Source organism: Sinohyriopsis cumingii, chromosome 19 (genome assembly GCF_028554795.1).
Source record: "Sinohyriopsis cumingii isolate HCF-2022 chromosome 19, ASM2855479v2, whole genome shotgun sequence".
NCBI lineage: Eukaryota > Metazoa > Mollusca > Bivalvia > Unionida > Unionidae > Sinohyriopsis > Sinohyriopsis cumingii.
In genome coordinates this window covers 45,928,799-45,947,663 of record NC_142979.1, presented here as the reverse complement: position 1 = coordinate 45,947,663, position 18,865 = coordinate 45,928,799, and the positions used below count along the sequence as shown (strand labels likewise).

At 35.1% G+C, this 18,865-nt stretch overlaps 1 protein-coding gene across 1 annotated transcript in view; it reads right to left on the bottom strand.

Annotated features, from left to right (window-relative positions):
* Positions 1-17,587: 17,587 nt before the first annotated feature.
* LOC149775629 (uncharacterized) overlaps positions 17,588-18,865 on the bottom strand; it is a 194,377-nt gene continuing 193,099 nt past the window's right edge. Inside the window, exon 17 of the mRNA XM_089944318.1 lies at positions 17,588-18,747. Coding sequence (XP_089800444.1) covers positions 18,264-18,747 — 484 coding nt within the window. The 3' untranslated portion in view covers positions 17,588-18,263. The remainder of the gene's footprint in view (positions 18,748-18,865) is intronic.

The following is an 18,865-nucleotide window of genomic DNA, read 5'->3' as shown; positions in this document are numbered from 1 at the left end:
GTAACAGCTAAACAGAATAATTAATTTCTGACTATAGTAACAAATATTTATTCAGATTATAATATTCAATCTGATAATAATATTCATTCTGACTCAGATTTACGTTTATTAGGATTTTTATTTTATTTTGTGAAATTATTATGTAATTTTCTATTTTCAGTAGGATTTTCATTATTTTAAGTAGCATTTACCATCAGTTTATGAAATCAGTCCGATAATTATTATTTTGAGTAACATTTATCCCCAAAAATTAATTTTGAACATTATTTACCCCAGCAAATTCGTTAGTGCATGAAGAATACGATTTTTATTTTTTATTCAGATATTAATATTTATTAAGAGTATAATATTTATTCTGATAGCAATATTTATTCAGATTAAAATATCTATTCTGATGATAATATTTATTCAGATTATGATATTTATTTTTATTGTGATAAGGATATTTATTATGCAATTCTCTGTTTTAGTAGGATTTTCACAATTTTGAGAATCATTTACCCATTAAATTATAAAATCTGACTGACTTGAGTTTGTCGAGGTTCAGTATCATTTACCCATCAAATTATAAAATCTGACTGATTTTCATAATTTTGAGTACCATTTGCCTGAAATCTGACTGATGATGAGTAAAAAATAAATTCTGTTATAATAATTTATGAGATTGTAATTTATATATTTTTCTGTTTTCAGCTTGATCTTTTTTAATTTTGATTATCATTTAACCCATCAAATTATAACTTTGACTGTCTTGACTTTGTTAAGGTTGAGTAACATTTACCCCATCAAATTATGAACTCTGACTTCCTTGACTTTGACAGGGTTGAGTATAATTCACCCCATCAAATTATAATATCTATCTGCATTGACTTTGTCAAGGTTGAGTATCATTTACGTGAAATCTGGACGAGAATCAGGAAGAAAAAAAAATATTCTGTTATAATATATTTTATTTACCCTGAATTGGAAACAAGATTTAAAATCAATCACGAACGGGAAGATCTACGAAAAGATCTTTATGATATTGCATATATTCAAAACTTCATGTCGCAAATCAAACACGTGTCTGGTCTGGTCTGGATTATGACATCGCAGATAAACTGGATTAACGGGTTCTAACACAATCAAAAATCCAGAGAGGACTTGAGGTGTGAAGGAATATACAATAGATATCCCTGCTGGGCCTGACTGATGTTTTCAAGATCTTTTTGACAGCTGCTATCAATTGCATCAAATACAAGATTGACTGCAATTGTTGATGTTATATTGACACTTCCTGGTGAAATATGTCGATCCCACCGTATGGATCGTTGTTGTACTTGAGAACACCTGCCTGTGGGGGTACTTTTTTTCTATGCTGTAACGATTTTAGGAAAGTTTTCATCAATAATATCATTAATATGTTTCTTTAGTTAATCATTGTTAAATCAGGATGGTATAAATTTTGGTCAATCTTCCTCAGTTATTTTATAATGACAGCAAATAATTATTTAAGGGTTGTTTGATGATCCGCGTGATAAGGTACGATGATTTCCGTTACAATAATAACTAAGTTGACATACTCAAGGTCTAATGCAACCTGATTTAAATATATCGTTTCAATTATTTGCTTTTTTAAATCTTCGTAAGGATACTCATAAATGTAACTCTGGAATAACCGTTTCAGATGCAGTCTGATATTCATCTTTAATTTTATCAGACTGTGAATTAGTATACTATTCGAATAAATATGGAAGACGGGTTATGTGATCAATATCATATAACGATGTTAATGGTACAGGAAGTCTTTTACCATCATATACAACATAATCAGGTAAATATTTACCTGTATTTTCTCTTAATTGACACCATATATTTTCCTTTCGATATTCCGGAAGGTTTAGAAATATTTCTTATCTGTGATAAGTCGTCTCGTTTTGGTTCTAACGGTCCTTGATATTTTGTTGGAACCTCAGGCCATCCTAATACTGTTCTGATTGATGATTCATATATATCCACATTATAATCTTACTAGTTTATGTATATTGCCACTGATAATGTTGGTTCGTGAACAGTGATAGCTATTTGGATTCTTTGCATGTGATATATTTGATTCTGCGCTGAAATTCATTATTTATCTGTTCGATCTCAGAATCTCCCGTAGGAATACTAACAACTTGTCAGTCTGGTGTTCCATCTGGTTTATTTTTATACGAAAACACAAGTGAATTATTTGCTTGCAACCCACTGAATGAATTTGATCTAATATTTGGCCATCTATGATATATCGTAATAGTTCTGGTGCTATTTCTTTCGCTGAAATCGCAGTTGGAAAGTTTACGCTGAACTCAGGATTGGTTGCACTTGCTGATATCATAGTGGTTTTTGTCGGAGTTGTATTAGCGACGATCGGTTGTAGTAATTCTTGCGATGACGACATTATTTATAACCCCTGATTTTAAATCATGATTCTAAATCCCAATTTTGCAAATCCGACGTAGATTCGGATACATTCATTGCCTCGTTGTAAATCTTAATAATTTCTGTGAACTCGCTATTTGGTATTATTCCATCGCATAGGTTCTGCTGATATCAACGAAGATAATTTGGAGTATGCTAGCATTGCTGTATGCAACTTTATTATATGCTCATGCAATTTTGTATTTGTACATGTATATATATTTTGCGATGATATTAGGAACACCAGACTTGTTGTTGCAGCTGAAACGCAATTTGTTATAGCTGCTGGTGATGTCATTGTTATTGTTGATTTCAATATGCCAGTTCTAGCGATAACAGTGGACGCCGAATACACAATTATGTCAACGACAACTACACGTCTACGATATTTTGTAACTTTTACTGTATAATCGTCAACGATACTTTTCAGTTTGGTTTGACACTCACATATTTGACTATATCTGTAATGTTGAACGTCGATTGGGGAACTCATTATATTTTAAGTAGGTGGTAATTTAGCGATTAATTGAAGACAACAATAATACACGAAACCTAAAACAATTTTCGGGTTCCACCACGAATGTTACCTTGTCGTTTTGTTCCAACGTCACTAACATATATCCAGAGAATCCCGTTAGTGGATGACACCGTCAAATTGTGGTAGATATCGTAAATGTCGTAGTGCCGAGTACCGAGAACCTGTATATACCGGTAACCTCAGCACGATGTTTCATGGATTTATTAGGTGGTGTCCATAATGCTAATACATACGGTACAGTATATACTACACTGTCAGTGATATTTTTGATGTCAGAGAGTTTAATACCAATAATAATTGGCTTTCCAAACAATTTATAAACGTTTTTATATGATTAGAATAGTCAGATTCAAACGAGATCAGTCCATCATTAATTGCAATTAACAGGTTCATAATTGGGAGGTTGCTATTGTTTACGTATGTCTTTTCATTTCAGCGTCAACGTTTGATCCTTGTTCTACAAGACCAATAATTTTGTTATTATCCATATTGAGAGAACTAGTCATTTAATCACCTGCAATTAGTAAATGAGAATTGGTCGCGGTTCTGATCGTGTTGTTATCGCTGTCTACGTTTCTTTTAGTTGTAACATCATCGTTTGATGCTGGTTCTCTCACATTATTGTTAACTGTATTTTTACTCATGTTGAGATACCATAAATAATATCTCCAATACATCTGATGCGTCCAGTAATCCATCCCACGAGTGTTAAAATAGATTCCTCAGAGTTTCTAATTTTACCGTTTTTAGTAAACACCACTAAGTTATCTTCTGTCGCATCTGGAATCTACTGAATAATATCTGACAACGGGATATCGTCTTTAATTGTCATTGTTTATTCTGGAAAACAACGACTTCATGTTGGTCCACATTTGCGAGACTCAAACGATTAGCGAGTTCATCCTTGACCTCGTCAAGGATTGCATATTTAGATAAGTAGCCTTATTCAGGCGAGAAGATCGTCCGTAAATATCCACCATTATACGTTAAGATCTGTTTAAAACGACGGTGGACGGCTATACTGTCTACTTGTATCTCGTGCACGACTTAATGAGGTGGCGACCTTGACACAGCGTAGAGTAGAGCAATTACTTCACAGCTACATATTGGCAGATCGGCTATTGTCTGTGTTGGTAATGCAGAATACCAGACAGGATTGTTTATAAGTACGACAACATATTTTTAAAGATATTTTTGTAACGCCAACGCATACGAATCGAAATAAACAATTCGACGTGGATCAATCCCGTATGCAACCCAATGAGTACTTTTTCCAGAACTTCTATCGAAATCAATGATACAGGTTTCAACATAGTGTTGTTATTTTGGTAATTGATCACGCATACAAATTGGACATAGGAATCAGACGCACTGCGTCTAATGAGGTGTCCCGCGAAATCTCAGACCTTGACCGTACCACAAATGACGGGTTCCAGGCAGTCTTAGACCCTTCCCTTTTTTGAAAGTCTTAATTCCGTGACCTGCTGCTTTCGTTAGTGCCATCCCAGTTCAAATAGCACCAAGTGCAGCTGCTTCCGCAACAGCTGGGCTTCAGCGGCTATTAACGCTTGTATAGCAGCAAGAAGTGAAAATATACCACCCGTCTAGACTGCGTCTTTAATGGCACCAGCAGAAAGATTAAATATAAAGCCGGTCTTTGATTATCTGGAGTCACTGAAGTGGTTCAGTGATTGAGAGTTTATTTGGACCACCTGCGATCTGATCTTGTTTTAGTGTTATTTTTGTTCCGCATTTCTTTGCTGATTTCGATTGAAGCATTTTAATCTGAACAGGAGTCAAAGTAACATTAACGTGATGATATGACATTATAATATCATGAGCAATTTAATTACTGATCGATTGCGATCGAATTACATGTTTTCCATTGGAGAATGAATAACTTTCATTCGTCCACCAACCTTTAAGTAGCATTATTTTGTCTGGAAGTATAATAGTGATTGCTCTGTAACCACCATGAATAACTGGTTGACCAGGTATTTTTGATGGTGTTCGTGCTACGCGAGCTCGGAAGTGTATATCGACGACAGATTGCCCGAATAAATCTAAATGCTCCAACAAAAAGTAATAGTTTGGGTACAGCGTTGTAAAATCAGGCTGAGATATCTGCAAACCAGAATCAACATTCTGATCACGCCCCATAAATGTCATCAAACGATGATAATCACGTGCTACATGATTGCGATCAAAACTCATTAATACTTCTTCGGATGGTTCTTGATGCCCATTTATCCTTAAAGAAACTTCACTAACTCCAAGCATGTCAAAGGCCATTGAATTTCGTGTTTGTGTAAATTCTCGTGAATTTGTCTAAAATGCGATTTATATATGTCGCGATAAGAAACATCCTGCTGTGAGGATATCTGTCATGTAAATAAACCATCAACTTCACTTGAAATACTGTCTGTTGTCATCGTGAACTATGACAATGTTGATTTTTCCATCTTGACTCATAAAAGAGAATAATCGTTGTTCTTCATCGATCGATGGAGTCATTACTGGCATTCACAATGAAAGTTTTGATAGTCTTACTATACATACACCAACTGCGCCGGGTCGCCAGATTGCATCATTGTCGATGTCTTTTCTAACAAATACAACTGTATGCTTGGCTCCGAAAATAACCGTTCTGACATGTCTACAAAATCCAGATATATCTGATAATAGAATCGTACACGAAAATTCTTCTTCATCATTTAACATTAATCTACGTGCGGAAAATCCTAAGTTGAATTCTGGATTAGCATCGTGAACCACCGGTCACACATCAGCGTCAGAGTTGTTGGCTGCATTTCTTGGTCGTCTTATATTATACTGTCTGCTTTCTGGGTGATCAGTTGTATCCTTTGCAAACATCAGTGACGGACCAGCTGATCTCCAGTAATCATAGTTGTGTCTTGCAAGGCCAAGTATCATCGTGGCAATATCGACGTTTTCCAAGCATGATTCAATAGGCTTCCATCAGTCATCTATATGGCACTCTCAAATAACACTATAATACCATTGTTAACAAAACCAGGTCGATCTCCAATTCTGATGCTTGTATTATCTGCTTGTAAAGGTCTACCTTCTACTTCAATAAATGCTTCAGTGCGTAAGAAATATCAGCTTGTATCCTGAACTTCGATTCGTCCACGCTGATTTGCCTCTCGTGCACCATAAGAATAATACTGATAATCGCGACAGATTCATCTTTGAGAACTGGCGCATCCATGTCAAATGCTGGATCCGATATACGTTTAAACTTTTTATTATAATTTTTATCGTCTAGCACGATGATCACTTCCTGCTATCAGACTGACTTTTTCTGACAGATTTGCAGATTATTTTACCAACATTTGCAGGCACAATTTCAGTGTTGGGTAATTTTACTGGCCGAGGTTTTCGTCGTATTAATCGTGTTTTCTATCCTCATTTGCTGAGAATACGTTACTAGCAACATCACCAATAGTACCAATACCTTTATCACGTTAACGTCAATAGCTTTCATTCTCAGTTGCTTTGCAATCGGCAATCGGCATTGCTTTTGGTGCTATCCGTCTAAATTAATCCTGAACAACATCACCGAGTCCTTCACCGTAGATCACATTACAAGTTGGTAATCGCGAATTTATCACCCTGGCCATGATCGGTCCACGTTGAGCATTATATATTATCATCTTATTTTTTGTCACTGATCTAATTGCATACTCTCAATCACTGTGATAATCATCAGCGATTTCATCGATGGGAGACCGATAAAAATTAATGTCCATGACACCGCCTGTAAATAATCGTTGACAAATATCAGCTGCTTAATTATTAATTTCTGGGGAATTATTACCGATTCGTCTTCCACCAATGATGAATTTTAGTCGTTCAACATCTGCAAGGACGTTATTGGGGCATGGAGTGATAAGGATCTATACAAGTACCACTTCCAGTGACACCAGGGGTAGTGCTTGCGTCTTCCTCACTTGTTTTGTGTTTATTTTCATTGTCGTTGTTTTATTTGTTGTTGTCGTTGTTGTTTTGTTTGTTGCAGTTTTGTTGTGATTGTTGTATAAGTGCAAACTATTTATCTATTCCATGGATAAATGCAATATATTTTGTTGGATTATTTCTGTCCTGATCAACTCCGTAGTGTAAAGGAAATGTCCATTTGTACCCGTCATCACGACTTACAGTATTATTAACATACTCAGGTTTCAAAACTCTTTTTCTTTGATCAATTCTTCCACGCTGCCAAATGTTTATGGCGTCTATACTCTTTTCGGTAAATTGGTCCTTTATATCAATTTTGGCTCTTGCTTGTTCTGGTTCTGATACTAGTATAAGATCCTTTATATCGGCTACTTCAGAACGAAGCTGGTCACTACCCTCAAGTATTTCTTGTGTTTGTGTTTGATAAGTAGCACCAGCTACTTCACCTGGAAGTTCTCTTAGAATTTGTTTGTTTATAGCTCTTTCTGCTATATTTTCAGTTGCTTTAACGGTTTACTCCAACTTGGGAAGAAGACCCACGGTAGCCTTCGTAACCGGGTTAAATAATTGTTCTGCACCTTCTATAAACTCCACCCGAGACTTCTGACGCTCTTGTAATTTGTGCTTGACAGAATCACAAACAGGGAGATATTTCTTAATTGCCTCTAGTCGATGTCGAGCTAGCTTAGATTGTGAGACACCATTATTAATATAATAATGATTTAATTACTCACACACTACATCAGCAGGTAGGGTGACGACCAACAATGAGTGTCCATGTGAGTAAACAAACACACGGACAAAATTTGAAAATACGAGCGTCAAAGATAAAGTAACAAAATGAGCTAACCCAATTTGGCTAATTCTCGGTCAGTTATAGGTTTTGGTTTGACGCTATGGACCTTGATTTTTCATTTTTTCGTAGGAAGCTTATTTTCAAAGAAGACTTGCTCCAAAATTGGTCTGTTCATCCTCCCTGCTGATGAGGGTGGCGGCATCTGGGCGAAAAGTAAAACTTTAATAATGCAATCTTTCACAAAATTAAAGGCAGCGAAAATTTAAATTGGCATACCAGATACCAAATTGAATAAAGCAACTTGCATTCTGCCACTAAATTCCAGGCATTTTGCTATTGCCACTAACTTGCAGGCATTCCGCTATTTCCTCAGCTGAAATCTTTTCCGTGTGCGCCTCGTAAACTCAAGGTCATGTGGCTGACCAGTGAATGGTGTTTTGTTTAAATTTTTGAAATATCACCGTGAATGAGAAAGTAAACTAACAAGACCAGGTACCATAGATATCAGTGAGGAAAATGACCTGGCTGGTTTTGTGATTCTAGGAAGGTAATATCAGTGATAAGGGCAAAGGCAAGAAAAAACAAAACGGTTCATTGACTGATGCAAACAATGTACGTAGTGGTCTGATTTTGTTCAAGTTCAGTACTTTATGTATTGTAGTGGATGTAGAGCAGTGGTTCCCAAGGTGGGCGGTGGGATTACCGAGGGGGAGGGGCGCTAATGCTGAATAATGCATTTTACGTGGTAAGGCATGGGACTCGGAGGATAGCCAAGGGACGGTGGTCCAAAAGAGTTTGGCAGCCACTGATGTTGAGGTTTGTTCGGGAGTGGAATCATGGTTTGAAAGAGAAGGTCAACGGCTGCACGTAAGCGGTAAGAATCGTGGTTAGTTTTTTATTTAGAGGTACTGTCAGGAAGGTGAAGATTCCGGCTCACATCTGCAGTGACAGAAAGATAATCTGAGGTGGTTCTATGGACATGCTGTTAGTTATGTAAGGTAGCTACAAACCAACACACGAACAAAAGCTGTTGATGCCCAGTGCTAAACATCACTATAAACAGCCACACTGCAGACATCGTAGCGATATAACTGAAAAATTATTAAAGCTACGTTAAAAATCCTAATCACACACATCCTCAAAGCAACAAAAGAGTGCATAACTAATTAATGGCTGTATCATACGAAGTTTGCACGATTTCCAAGTTCCTATCTCCATCAACAATTGAGAACAATGCATTACTTTTTCTTTAGGAATACATGACCTAGCAAACTACACTCCAGAGCAATACCAGCAAAAATCATGAACAGCTGTCCAGAATGACCATTTTAAGTATATAGAGAGAAGCCTATTTGAGTGCATGAGCTTAAAAGCACGCTTGCTAAACATTACTATGGTGAATGCAAGACCATTTGTGGTAGTAAAGGACACCGTATATTGTAGGGTTGCAATGGAGTTTATTGACATCAATCCACTGCAAAAACGTTCTTAGTACCCAATACGACTCACAGCTGGAACTACAGACCATAGATAACGTAAACTAAAGGCATAATGAAAACCCTCCCAAAAGCCAATCCAAGCACATCAAAGGCATTGCTAAAATAAGAATGATATAAAACAGAGCTCTATATCCATGTTCACAACGTAATACCCAGTTTCTATTTGTTGATATAACATTCTCAAATCCCTAATAAGCAGCAGAATACATACTTAGGGATATCTGAATTAAGGAATAGGTCGGAAGAGCGTGGTTTAGAGAGATTTTGGATGAGTTTAGATTTGTTATGTGTCTTTTTTTTCTTTAAGCTAAATTAGTCACAACCAAATCTTTTACTGAGTGGAGTGTTGATGAAAATGTTATTTTATTTACTTTTAATGTTTCTTTTCACTGTTGACATGACAATTGACTATTTGGAAAAATGTCAAATTTAAATCCTTCTTATCTGATATCTCGTGTAAATCCAGCCATAAGTGACTTTGCACGTTAACTGATGTAGCGTAAATAACTTCCAAACAATATATACTCTAGCAATTATGTGAATCCATTTCTAGGGTCTGTTATGTAAGAATGGAACACTATAGATACCTGATGAACCTTGCCATACTAATTCCATTAACCTCTTATATATATATATATATATATATATATATATATATATATATATATATATATATATATATATATATATATATAGCTTCCATGTTGTTCTAGAAACATGATCATATGACCCTCATACGGGAATCTGTTGAAGTGTAAACTATTTTCTATAGAGAATTTAGTCAGTCAGGCTTTAAACCACTGACACTTAAAGGTGTTTTGTTGTGATCAGTTTGAGTTGAAATGCTAATTTTTCTTCAGATCATTTGGATTATAAGCGGTTAGTTTTATTTTTCCCTGGAAATACTTGTGCCCGAAATTAATTCTTGGACAAAGAAAGTTATCGATGTTTACAAAGAATTCAACCGCCGGAATATTATTTTCAGTGTTTTCATAAAGAGCTGTTGAAACATCAATACGACCCTGACCACAACATACGTCATCGCTTCCATTTTGGATTTGATCGTGATTCGAACTCAGTTTCATTAAGACTTTTTATTACTAGGACTTATTACTTTTAATTCTTGGATTATTTTTTTATTTGATCCCCAGAACCATAAGTTCTTTTTTCTCATTTTGACCTTGTTTTTCTAGGGAAATAAATTATTTGCTAAATTTTACAAAACTTGTCGCCTTCACTCTTTTCTTATTGCTGTTTTAAAGAGCCTAAATGTACTTATATAATAATAATAATAATAATAATAATAATAATAATAATAATAATAATGATAATAATAATAATTGTTGTTGTTGTGGGGTGTAACGCCATTTTTCAGCACACGATATGCATTACATGGCGACCAGTATTAATGGTGGAGGAAGAACCCGGGAAAATCCCGGAAAGAACTACCGACCCACGAGAAGTTACTGGTAAGCTTTCTCACATACCTACCTTGGCCGAATCCGAGACTCGAACCCACGCAGAGAGAGGTGAGATGGCAGTGATCCGTAACGGCCCCCCCCCCAAAAAAAATAAAAATAATAATAATAATAATAATAATAATAATTGTGTCGTATATGTTTCCAGACATTACTGTACTACAAATAAAATCCAGTTGTTTAAGTCTTGACTTAAGACAAATGGTAGTTTTGGTCTTGTAGAAAGTATATGCCACTTGTTCTGTTCTCGCGAATTACAACCGCAAACAACCTCTTAGAATTGCATGTATCTTATTTCTGTATGCTATCTTGCATGCTAATGTGCCATTATCATATAAAATTAATACTCGTAGTTTTGAGGCCGTACGTAAACTTATTAACCAAAAACAAGAGACCTCACACAGCAGCTTTTTCGGACATAATATTCGACCCCATAGTCCACGGCTGATCTCAAAATAAAGTATTAAGCTTATTTTAAACAGTGACCATCGTGTCCGTGTGGCTTCGTTCCATCAAATAGCTGTATTCTGTAAACTCTCTTTGAATTAAATTCCTTCCTTTTCTCTCTTTTCAGTCTTATTCATATCTTACACTTTGTTTTCTAGTCATGTTTCATACCTACTTTTGTCATAATGCACAAGTTTGGTTTAAGGAACTGATTGAAAACATTGAGATTTTCAATTATTGTATTATGATATAATATAGTCCGCCTCTAGGGACTCGACCACTAATTCTTTGCCCTTGGAAATTAATGTTAATGGACATAAAAATATAATTAATGTCTGTATAATACCATTAAACTTTTAAAAAATAATTCTTCCATACATTAGAATTAGAGAAAATGCATCATCTGAAAGCAAGTGTTTTGTAGTCTCGTCCTGCTAAACAGAGGGACTCAATGATCTATACGTAACAACATAGCTTCGTACCACGAGTCAATATGCTATGTTGTCAGTAGGAAATTAAATACGAGTTACGGATGCGGGAGGTCGTGGGTTCGATCCCCGGCCGAGTCATACCAAAGGCTTACAAAAACGGTACTAACAGCTGCTTCGCATGGCGCTCAGCATTAAGAGGTTAGTGTTAGGACTGGTCGGCCCGGTGTCAGGATAATGTGACCGGGTGGGACATCATGCTACATGTCTGCGGCATGATGCCCCAGTGCTAGACATCTCTATAAACTGCCACATTGCAGACATCGTAGCGATATGACTGGAAAATTGTTAAAGCTACGTTAAAAATCCAAATCACATCACATTAAATACGAGTTATGACAATAAATGGAGGCATGTTTGTCAACTATAGCACGTAGAACGTAGTTTATGATATGCATAATGGAAGAAAATCATAGTTACTATTAAATGGGTCCCTCTTAAAACATTTAGTACTCTGTATTTTACTTTCCACCAGTAGACTAGTTCTCTCGCTGTAAAATAATGTGTGGTCCGTTAACGCTATGTTTATAACTGTTTGGATATTTAAAGAACTGTATATATTTGATTTAATCCATAGCTGTACCTTATACTCTCTCTGGTTCGACCGATTGATTTTGGAAAATATAATAGACCTTTCGCATTTCCTCCTAGCTTCATTATTGCCATACGTAGGTAAATAGTAAATATAAGATTTCGTTTTAGAACATTATAGTCTATTTGTCTCAGTAAATTATAAGTGACCAATTTTTTAGCATGTTTTATGAAAAGAAATTCAAAAGAAATTGATAGTATTTCACATGTTTCTGGAATTTATACTGATATTTGGAAAGCATTTAATTACGTGTATCACAAAAAGCTTTAACATCAAACTACAATGGTATGGTGTGACTGAAAATATTCTTGATTGGATTTCGAGATATTTATATGACTTATATCCAAGACGTTTTGTAAATGGTCACTAGTTAGATTGGTGTAAGTTAATCCACTGCCACTGAGAACTATATTCTGAAATACTTGGCTTAAATTTGGCGTAATGTCTTGTGTACTATTGTGTACTTTTCCGTAGCAAGAGCAAAGAAAATGTTTTGTTTTAATCGCTGCTTCTCTTCTGATATTCCACGTCACTATTGGGGAACGCGACAGTAAGCATTGCTACACGTTGTGGAAAACAAACGTTTAAAGTTCTACATTGGGCTTAAGCTTTCGTGTATTTCTAAACCCCAAGCATAAAGACCATTGTTATTTTCAATTTTAGACCATGACCACCATGACCAGTACAGTATATATATTTTAACAGAGATGGAGAGATTTTCAAAAACACGCCCATTTGCCAACAATGACCAAATTTACAATAGAAAACTGATCAAACTTTTATACTCTTACCAGTCAAAACGTGTTTTTAAAATAATCACCCACACATACAACCAAAGAGACGGAAAGATAATTTATGACACGGTGGTCACTTGTTATTACAATCCATCACCCACCTATGTAATCCAAAATACACTACTGAAATCCAATATCTACATTGTAAACAAAAACTATGAATGAAAGGGAATTTATGTTATAGACGACAGCACGCATTTTTACCATATAATAGTTTTGTACTAATAAAGATAAGGACAAGAAAGTGAGCAGGGGGTTATTTATATTACATAAATAGACATAGACACACCCATATATAAACACAAAAATGCGCACAAAACAAATAATTTGGAAATATTAACAAGTATTGTATTTCTGTAATAATAATTCGTTTTGATATTAGTTTTGTCCCGAGAACGGCCGTAGTAATGCAGATACCGCCTGAACAAGGCTCCACAGAAACATTGCTCAATGCCAATCGGTCCTGCCTCCATTCAACAATACCGCCTTACTTTCCTATTTTTCCACACTAGGCACTCGAATTTCTTATTGCTGCTGCCGCTGTTGCCACATTTTTTGCTGCAGTTGTGCTTCTTTTCACTTGTCTCCTTCATCCATGAGATTTATTATCATCTCGCTTGCAACCATACATGCTCTAAACTCGCTTCTCTCACTGAGGTGCATTTATTGCACAATGAATAGTTAAAAGAATGAAAGGTGTTTTCAAACGATCGGTTCTTGGTAATGGTAAAGAATTCAGATAATCTGAGACTTTTATATTTTAACCGACAGCAATTTCACACGAGCTTTACAAAACTCTTAATACTTATATTTTATAGACATGATAGTAAGCTTTTGCTACATAATTTATAATGTGGATAAATCCGGAACCTGTTGACAGATCTTTCAATCAATAGATAGAAAAAAAGACGGATATGTAATAAAGTTCGCCATTTTCTGAGTAGACATTTTATCAAATGCAGAACCTAATGATAATAGAATGAATACAATTAAACTGCAATTATACTATGGTAATCATTAAACTAAGAAAATAAAACAAGTTTTTTTTTCCTTTAAAATCCCAAGAACAAGAAAGCAAACACAACTGATGACAACATTAACATGCATATGATTCTAACTGGCAAAATAAATGTTATTTACGTCTATGAAACAAGAAGGTTTAATTTTAACCTTAAATCGAAAACGACGTATGGAAAAAACCTGGATCTATGATATATTAAATAGCACTTTAATGTCAAATAAAGTTTTATATTTATATTCTGTGTTTTTATATGGGTGCAGACAGCAAGATTGTTTTACTTTGTTACAAGTTCTAAAGTCAGAATGACGTTTCGTGATCTTTTATATCATATGTACAGAGTTACAGTTACACTATTTGTTTTCTTCTAAAATAGCACTGTACAACGATTATCTGTACTTGTAAATATAAAGAATAAGTTTATCCGAAACTGAGGAAGGAAGGGAAGTTAATAATGCCCACGCAATCGCTGTTTTATATATGACTGAATGAGTGCAACAAAACAAATTAGTGAACAAAGAAAATATTACTGGTTGCGAGAGTGCGTTTTAACGCGCGCGCGCGCGCACACACACACACACACACACACACACATGGAAACATATACTCGATTTTTTTGTACAAATCAACAAATTGTACTGAATATCGTAACAGTTTTACAGCCAAATAAAAACTGTACACATAAGCGAACTGTCATCATAAACCATCACCATTACCACGACCGAGAGAGTCACCATGATCTAAGATTAAGGGTCGCACTGTCTCATCTAAGGATTATTTTCGTATCTATCATGTGATCATGTTAATTTCAAGAAAATTTCGAACGAGAGCAACCACGTAGTAAAACTGATATTTAAGAACATTAAGCTAGAGTTTCGATAACATAAATTGGCCGCGTTTATTAACGGCTTGCTTGATTCAATGTTAGATTTTAAAAAATTCTAGGTGTAATGAATAAGTCTGGCCGAAATCAAATTCACATGTGACTTTTATCACCCATGACAGTTGTAATATTCCCGTATGAATCGAATTTATTGGACTTGGAATTATTTAAATAGCAAATACACTTGCTAAGGCGATTCTTAACGGAATTATATACCTGGAAATAAATTTGAATTACACGTAATATTTTGTTTGTTTAAAGAAGAAGCCTCGAGTAATCAGGTAAGACGGATGAACAATAGGGCTAAGGTCTTGAGTCGCTTCAAATATTTAAAATTATTGAAATAGTAGAATTACGTATATCGTTTAAATTATAAAGCGGCAAGATAAAATCAGCAATATATTTTGTAATGTAAATAGTTTGACAGGTAACACAGTGTTAAGAATGTCTGAACTTTAGACTTTATAATACGAGTGGCATACATTACAGTCAACGCAATTACACGCCGCTGATTTTGGAGGCAACAATCGCCTATGGTATAGCCGAACATTAGGCGAGACTTGGAAATTTTATCTATAGATTTGAAAGTAAGATTCTTTAAAAGGTTACCACTGGTGGAAACATGCATATACCCACACTCATAGGGACTAACTTACTAAAGAGACTCTCAAGCTCAAAGATATCAGCATCCTATATTAAAATAAAAATTGCTACATTGTATTAACGTAGTCAGCGATGCTTTTAATTTGATAGCAAATCTGTTTTAAGTTTTCATAATATGATACTTACGAGAGAAAGATGTACTTGATATCTAGACAGGTGTATTGGCGAGGAAAATCCAAGTACAATTTGTATTTAACCCGTTATTCATATGTCATGCGCGACAGTTTTAAAAAGTGTCATTACGCATCAACTAAAGTCATATATAGTATCACAGATTGGATTCAAATACGGAATTATATTTGATAAGGGCGTGCTTATAATTGGCCAACATTCACTGTTTATTAGTGAAACGCCTATTATTTCATTGTAAATAAAGAAAGAGGTGCGATGTGTGTGTGTGTGTGTGTGTGTGTGTGTGTGTGTGTGTGTGTGATTAGGATTTTAACGTAGCTGTAACAGTTTCTCAGTCATATCGCTGCCAGTGTGACAGTTTATAGTTAATCTTTTAATTTCATTGGAAATTTATTTAAAGTTTTTATAATATGACACTTACGAGAGAAAGATGTCCTTGATAGGTAGAAAGATGTATTGGCGAGGAAAATCATGACGCGAGGCAGCTGTTAAGTACCATTTTTGAAAGTCTTTGATATGACTCGGCTGGGGTTAGAACCCACGACCTCTCGCTTCCGAGGCGGACGCTCTAACCACTAGGCAACCGGAGCTGTCATGGGTCCAATGATTTATGTATAACATGTTGAACAATAGTTAGCCAAGTTGGTGTCGACAATAACAGTATAAAAACTAGTTGTAAGCTCAAGAGAGCTGCAATATATACCCTGTTAATTTTTAGCATACGAGTGATGTTCCCGGCGTTCGGTTCAGTAGTAAGGTCAAAGATACAGCAAGGATATTATTTTTACCTCAGTTTGGAAACCAAGATGTGCCTACCTACGTGACAGATCAAAGTTAACTAACAATGTTCTGTTGAATAGATAATAATGTTATCTACATCTCTTATTTTAAATTTAGATTTGATATTTTTGTAATATCAGTAACAAACAAACCATCAGCTTTTCTCTTCCACCGTGATATATACATTATATAATTTAATGACAGATAGTCACAAAGGTAAATCAATGAAAATACATAGGTTTGCTTTTCTTTAAAAAAAGTTTTAAATACAAAAGTATCAGGTATAGGTAAATTAAATCTATAATTTAGTTACGATTTAATTGTACTGCATCTTTCAAGTACAGACATTATGAAAATGAAATGTATTACCGTATCTTGAATATTAATTTCTTAGAGTGGTTTACAAGACAACTTGTACAAGTTTCCAGGCGAATTTAAAGTACATCTTTAGATACCTCAAGTTTGTCTAAATATCTTGTATAAATCTTTAAAGTAATTACCCCAGTGCAGTCTAGCTAAAATAACAATATGTCTTTGTTTCCTATTCTTAATGTCGAAATATTGGAGCATAATGTTTTACAAAAATATGTGCTACGAATGAGGGTCTCTGGCCCATTAAAAGACACATTCTACCATCTTATAGTACATTTGGGAACCTCATTTACGTATAGTAGAGACCGGGAGACATATGGCGGATTAAGTAGGGTTTTAATTCCCTTTTGTATATGCTAGTGTCTAGTCTCCGCAACACTATACGGACATTTCTTGCTTTGACGAGAATATTCTTCAGATGTATACAACTTTCATGTCAAATGCAGCAATGAACATTGCAAGAAAGCTAACGTGTAAGACAGATAACAAAGTAGTTCCAATATGAATTATATCAAATTTTCTCTGATAGCAAAAATGCTATTACCAAATAGCGAACCTTTGACCTTCTCTGGCCTGATGATCTGGATGAATACATCTGAACAAGAATCTGCTATTACTAATAAAAATAACAACAACAGCAGCAACAACAACAACAACAGCAATAACAACAAAATCAAGTACTAATAATGATACTATAGTAATTAATCATTTATTATAGTGACATATACCTTGCATAAAATTATACAACCTTGTCATTAAGACACTATTAGCATCAAATATGTCATTAACACCCAGACCACTGAAATGTGTAATAAACACCCAGACCAATGAAATGTGTAATAAATACCCAGACCAGACCAATGAAATGTGTAATAAACACCCAGACCAAAGGGCCTTTAATGGACTTTAAATGTAGAAACAAGCAAAACTTAAATGACGCCAAACAACAGAAACATACACAAATCATTAAAAACGTATTTAATATTAAATATTTCCTTCTTAGAAAAGCATTGACAATAAATTCAGATCTTTCATGGTTTTCTTGTGTTTGTTCTTGGTGCTAACTTTTGTAACTTAGACTACGGACAATGTATCAAGCAAACGTAAGTATCTCTAAGTTGATTTTTTAAAAGTAAAACAGAGCAACACTAGGAGTTTAACAACAAAATGTAAATACTACTACTGCTGCTACTACTACTGCTACTACTATTACTACTAAAGATTACAGTAATAATAATATTTAAAACTTTAGAAATTATTGTGAAACTTCATCGACCATTACAGGGCGTATAAGCCCAAAAGGATTAAACAGGGATAAGAAAATGAAAATAATGTAATCTATTATTGTCTACTGTTATGTCTACTAATTACCTTTCACAAACATAGGATCAAAATGCACAGAGCATAATTTTCTCCTTTTAAAGTTATCGGAGGATATAGTCAGGTTTCCGAAGTGTGTACCTCCAACTGATGCCTTGAACTTGTAAGGGAAGAAGGTCTTCTGATCCTCTGCACCGAATAACACGGTGATGAAATAGGCAACGTGTGGGACTGAGACGTCCTTTTCAATGTTTCCCGCGAGGTCCATCCGAAGCCTCTGTTCCTGACATAAAAGTAGCTCATCAGATTGGCCTCCATTTCGTTCCAGAACATATCCCTCCTTCTTACGCTCGTCGATGACATGCTGTACCGTTGCCAGTGGTGTACACTCTATGAGGAGGGCTCTGTGATCTTTTGAGTCACGGAAAGAGAGTACCTTGTAATACCTGGCAAGACCAAGGTTCAGCAAGACTTCATCGTGAAGAAGCTTCACGTCAGCTGTCTTCTTAACAAGGACATACAGCTGCCTGGAATGTAGCAAAATTATGCATTTATAATTGTTAATTGACCTTTACTTTAAAAAATTGCCCAAAAATTCATGTGGTACACTGTTACACTGTTCGATTTGCTTTACAAGCTTTGTGC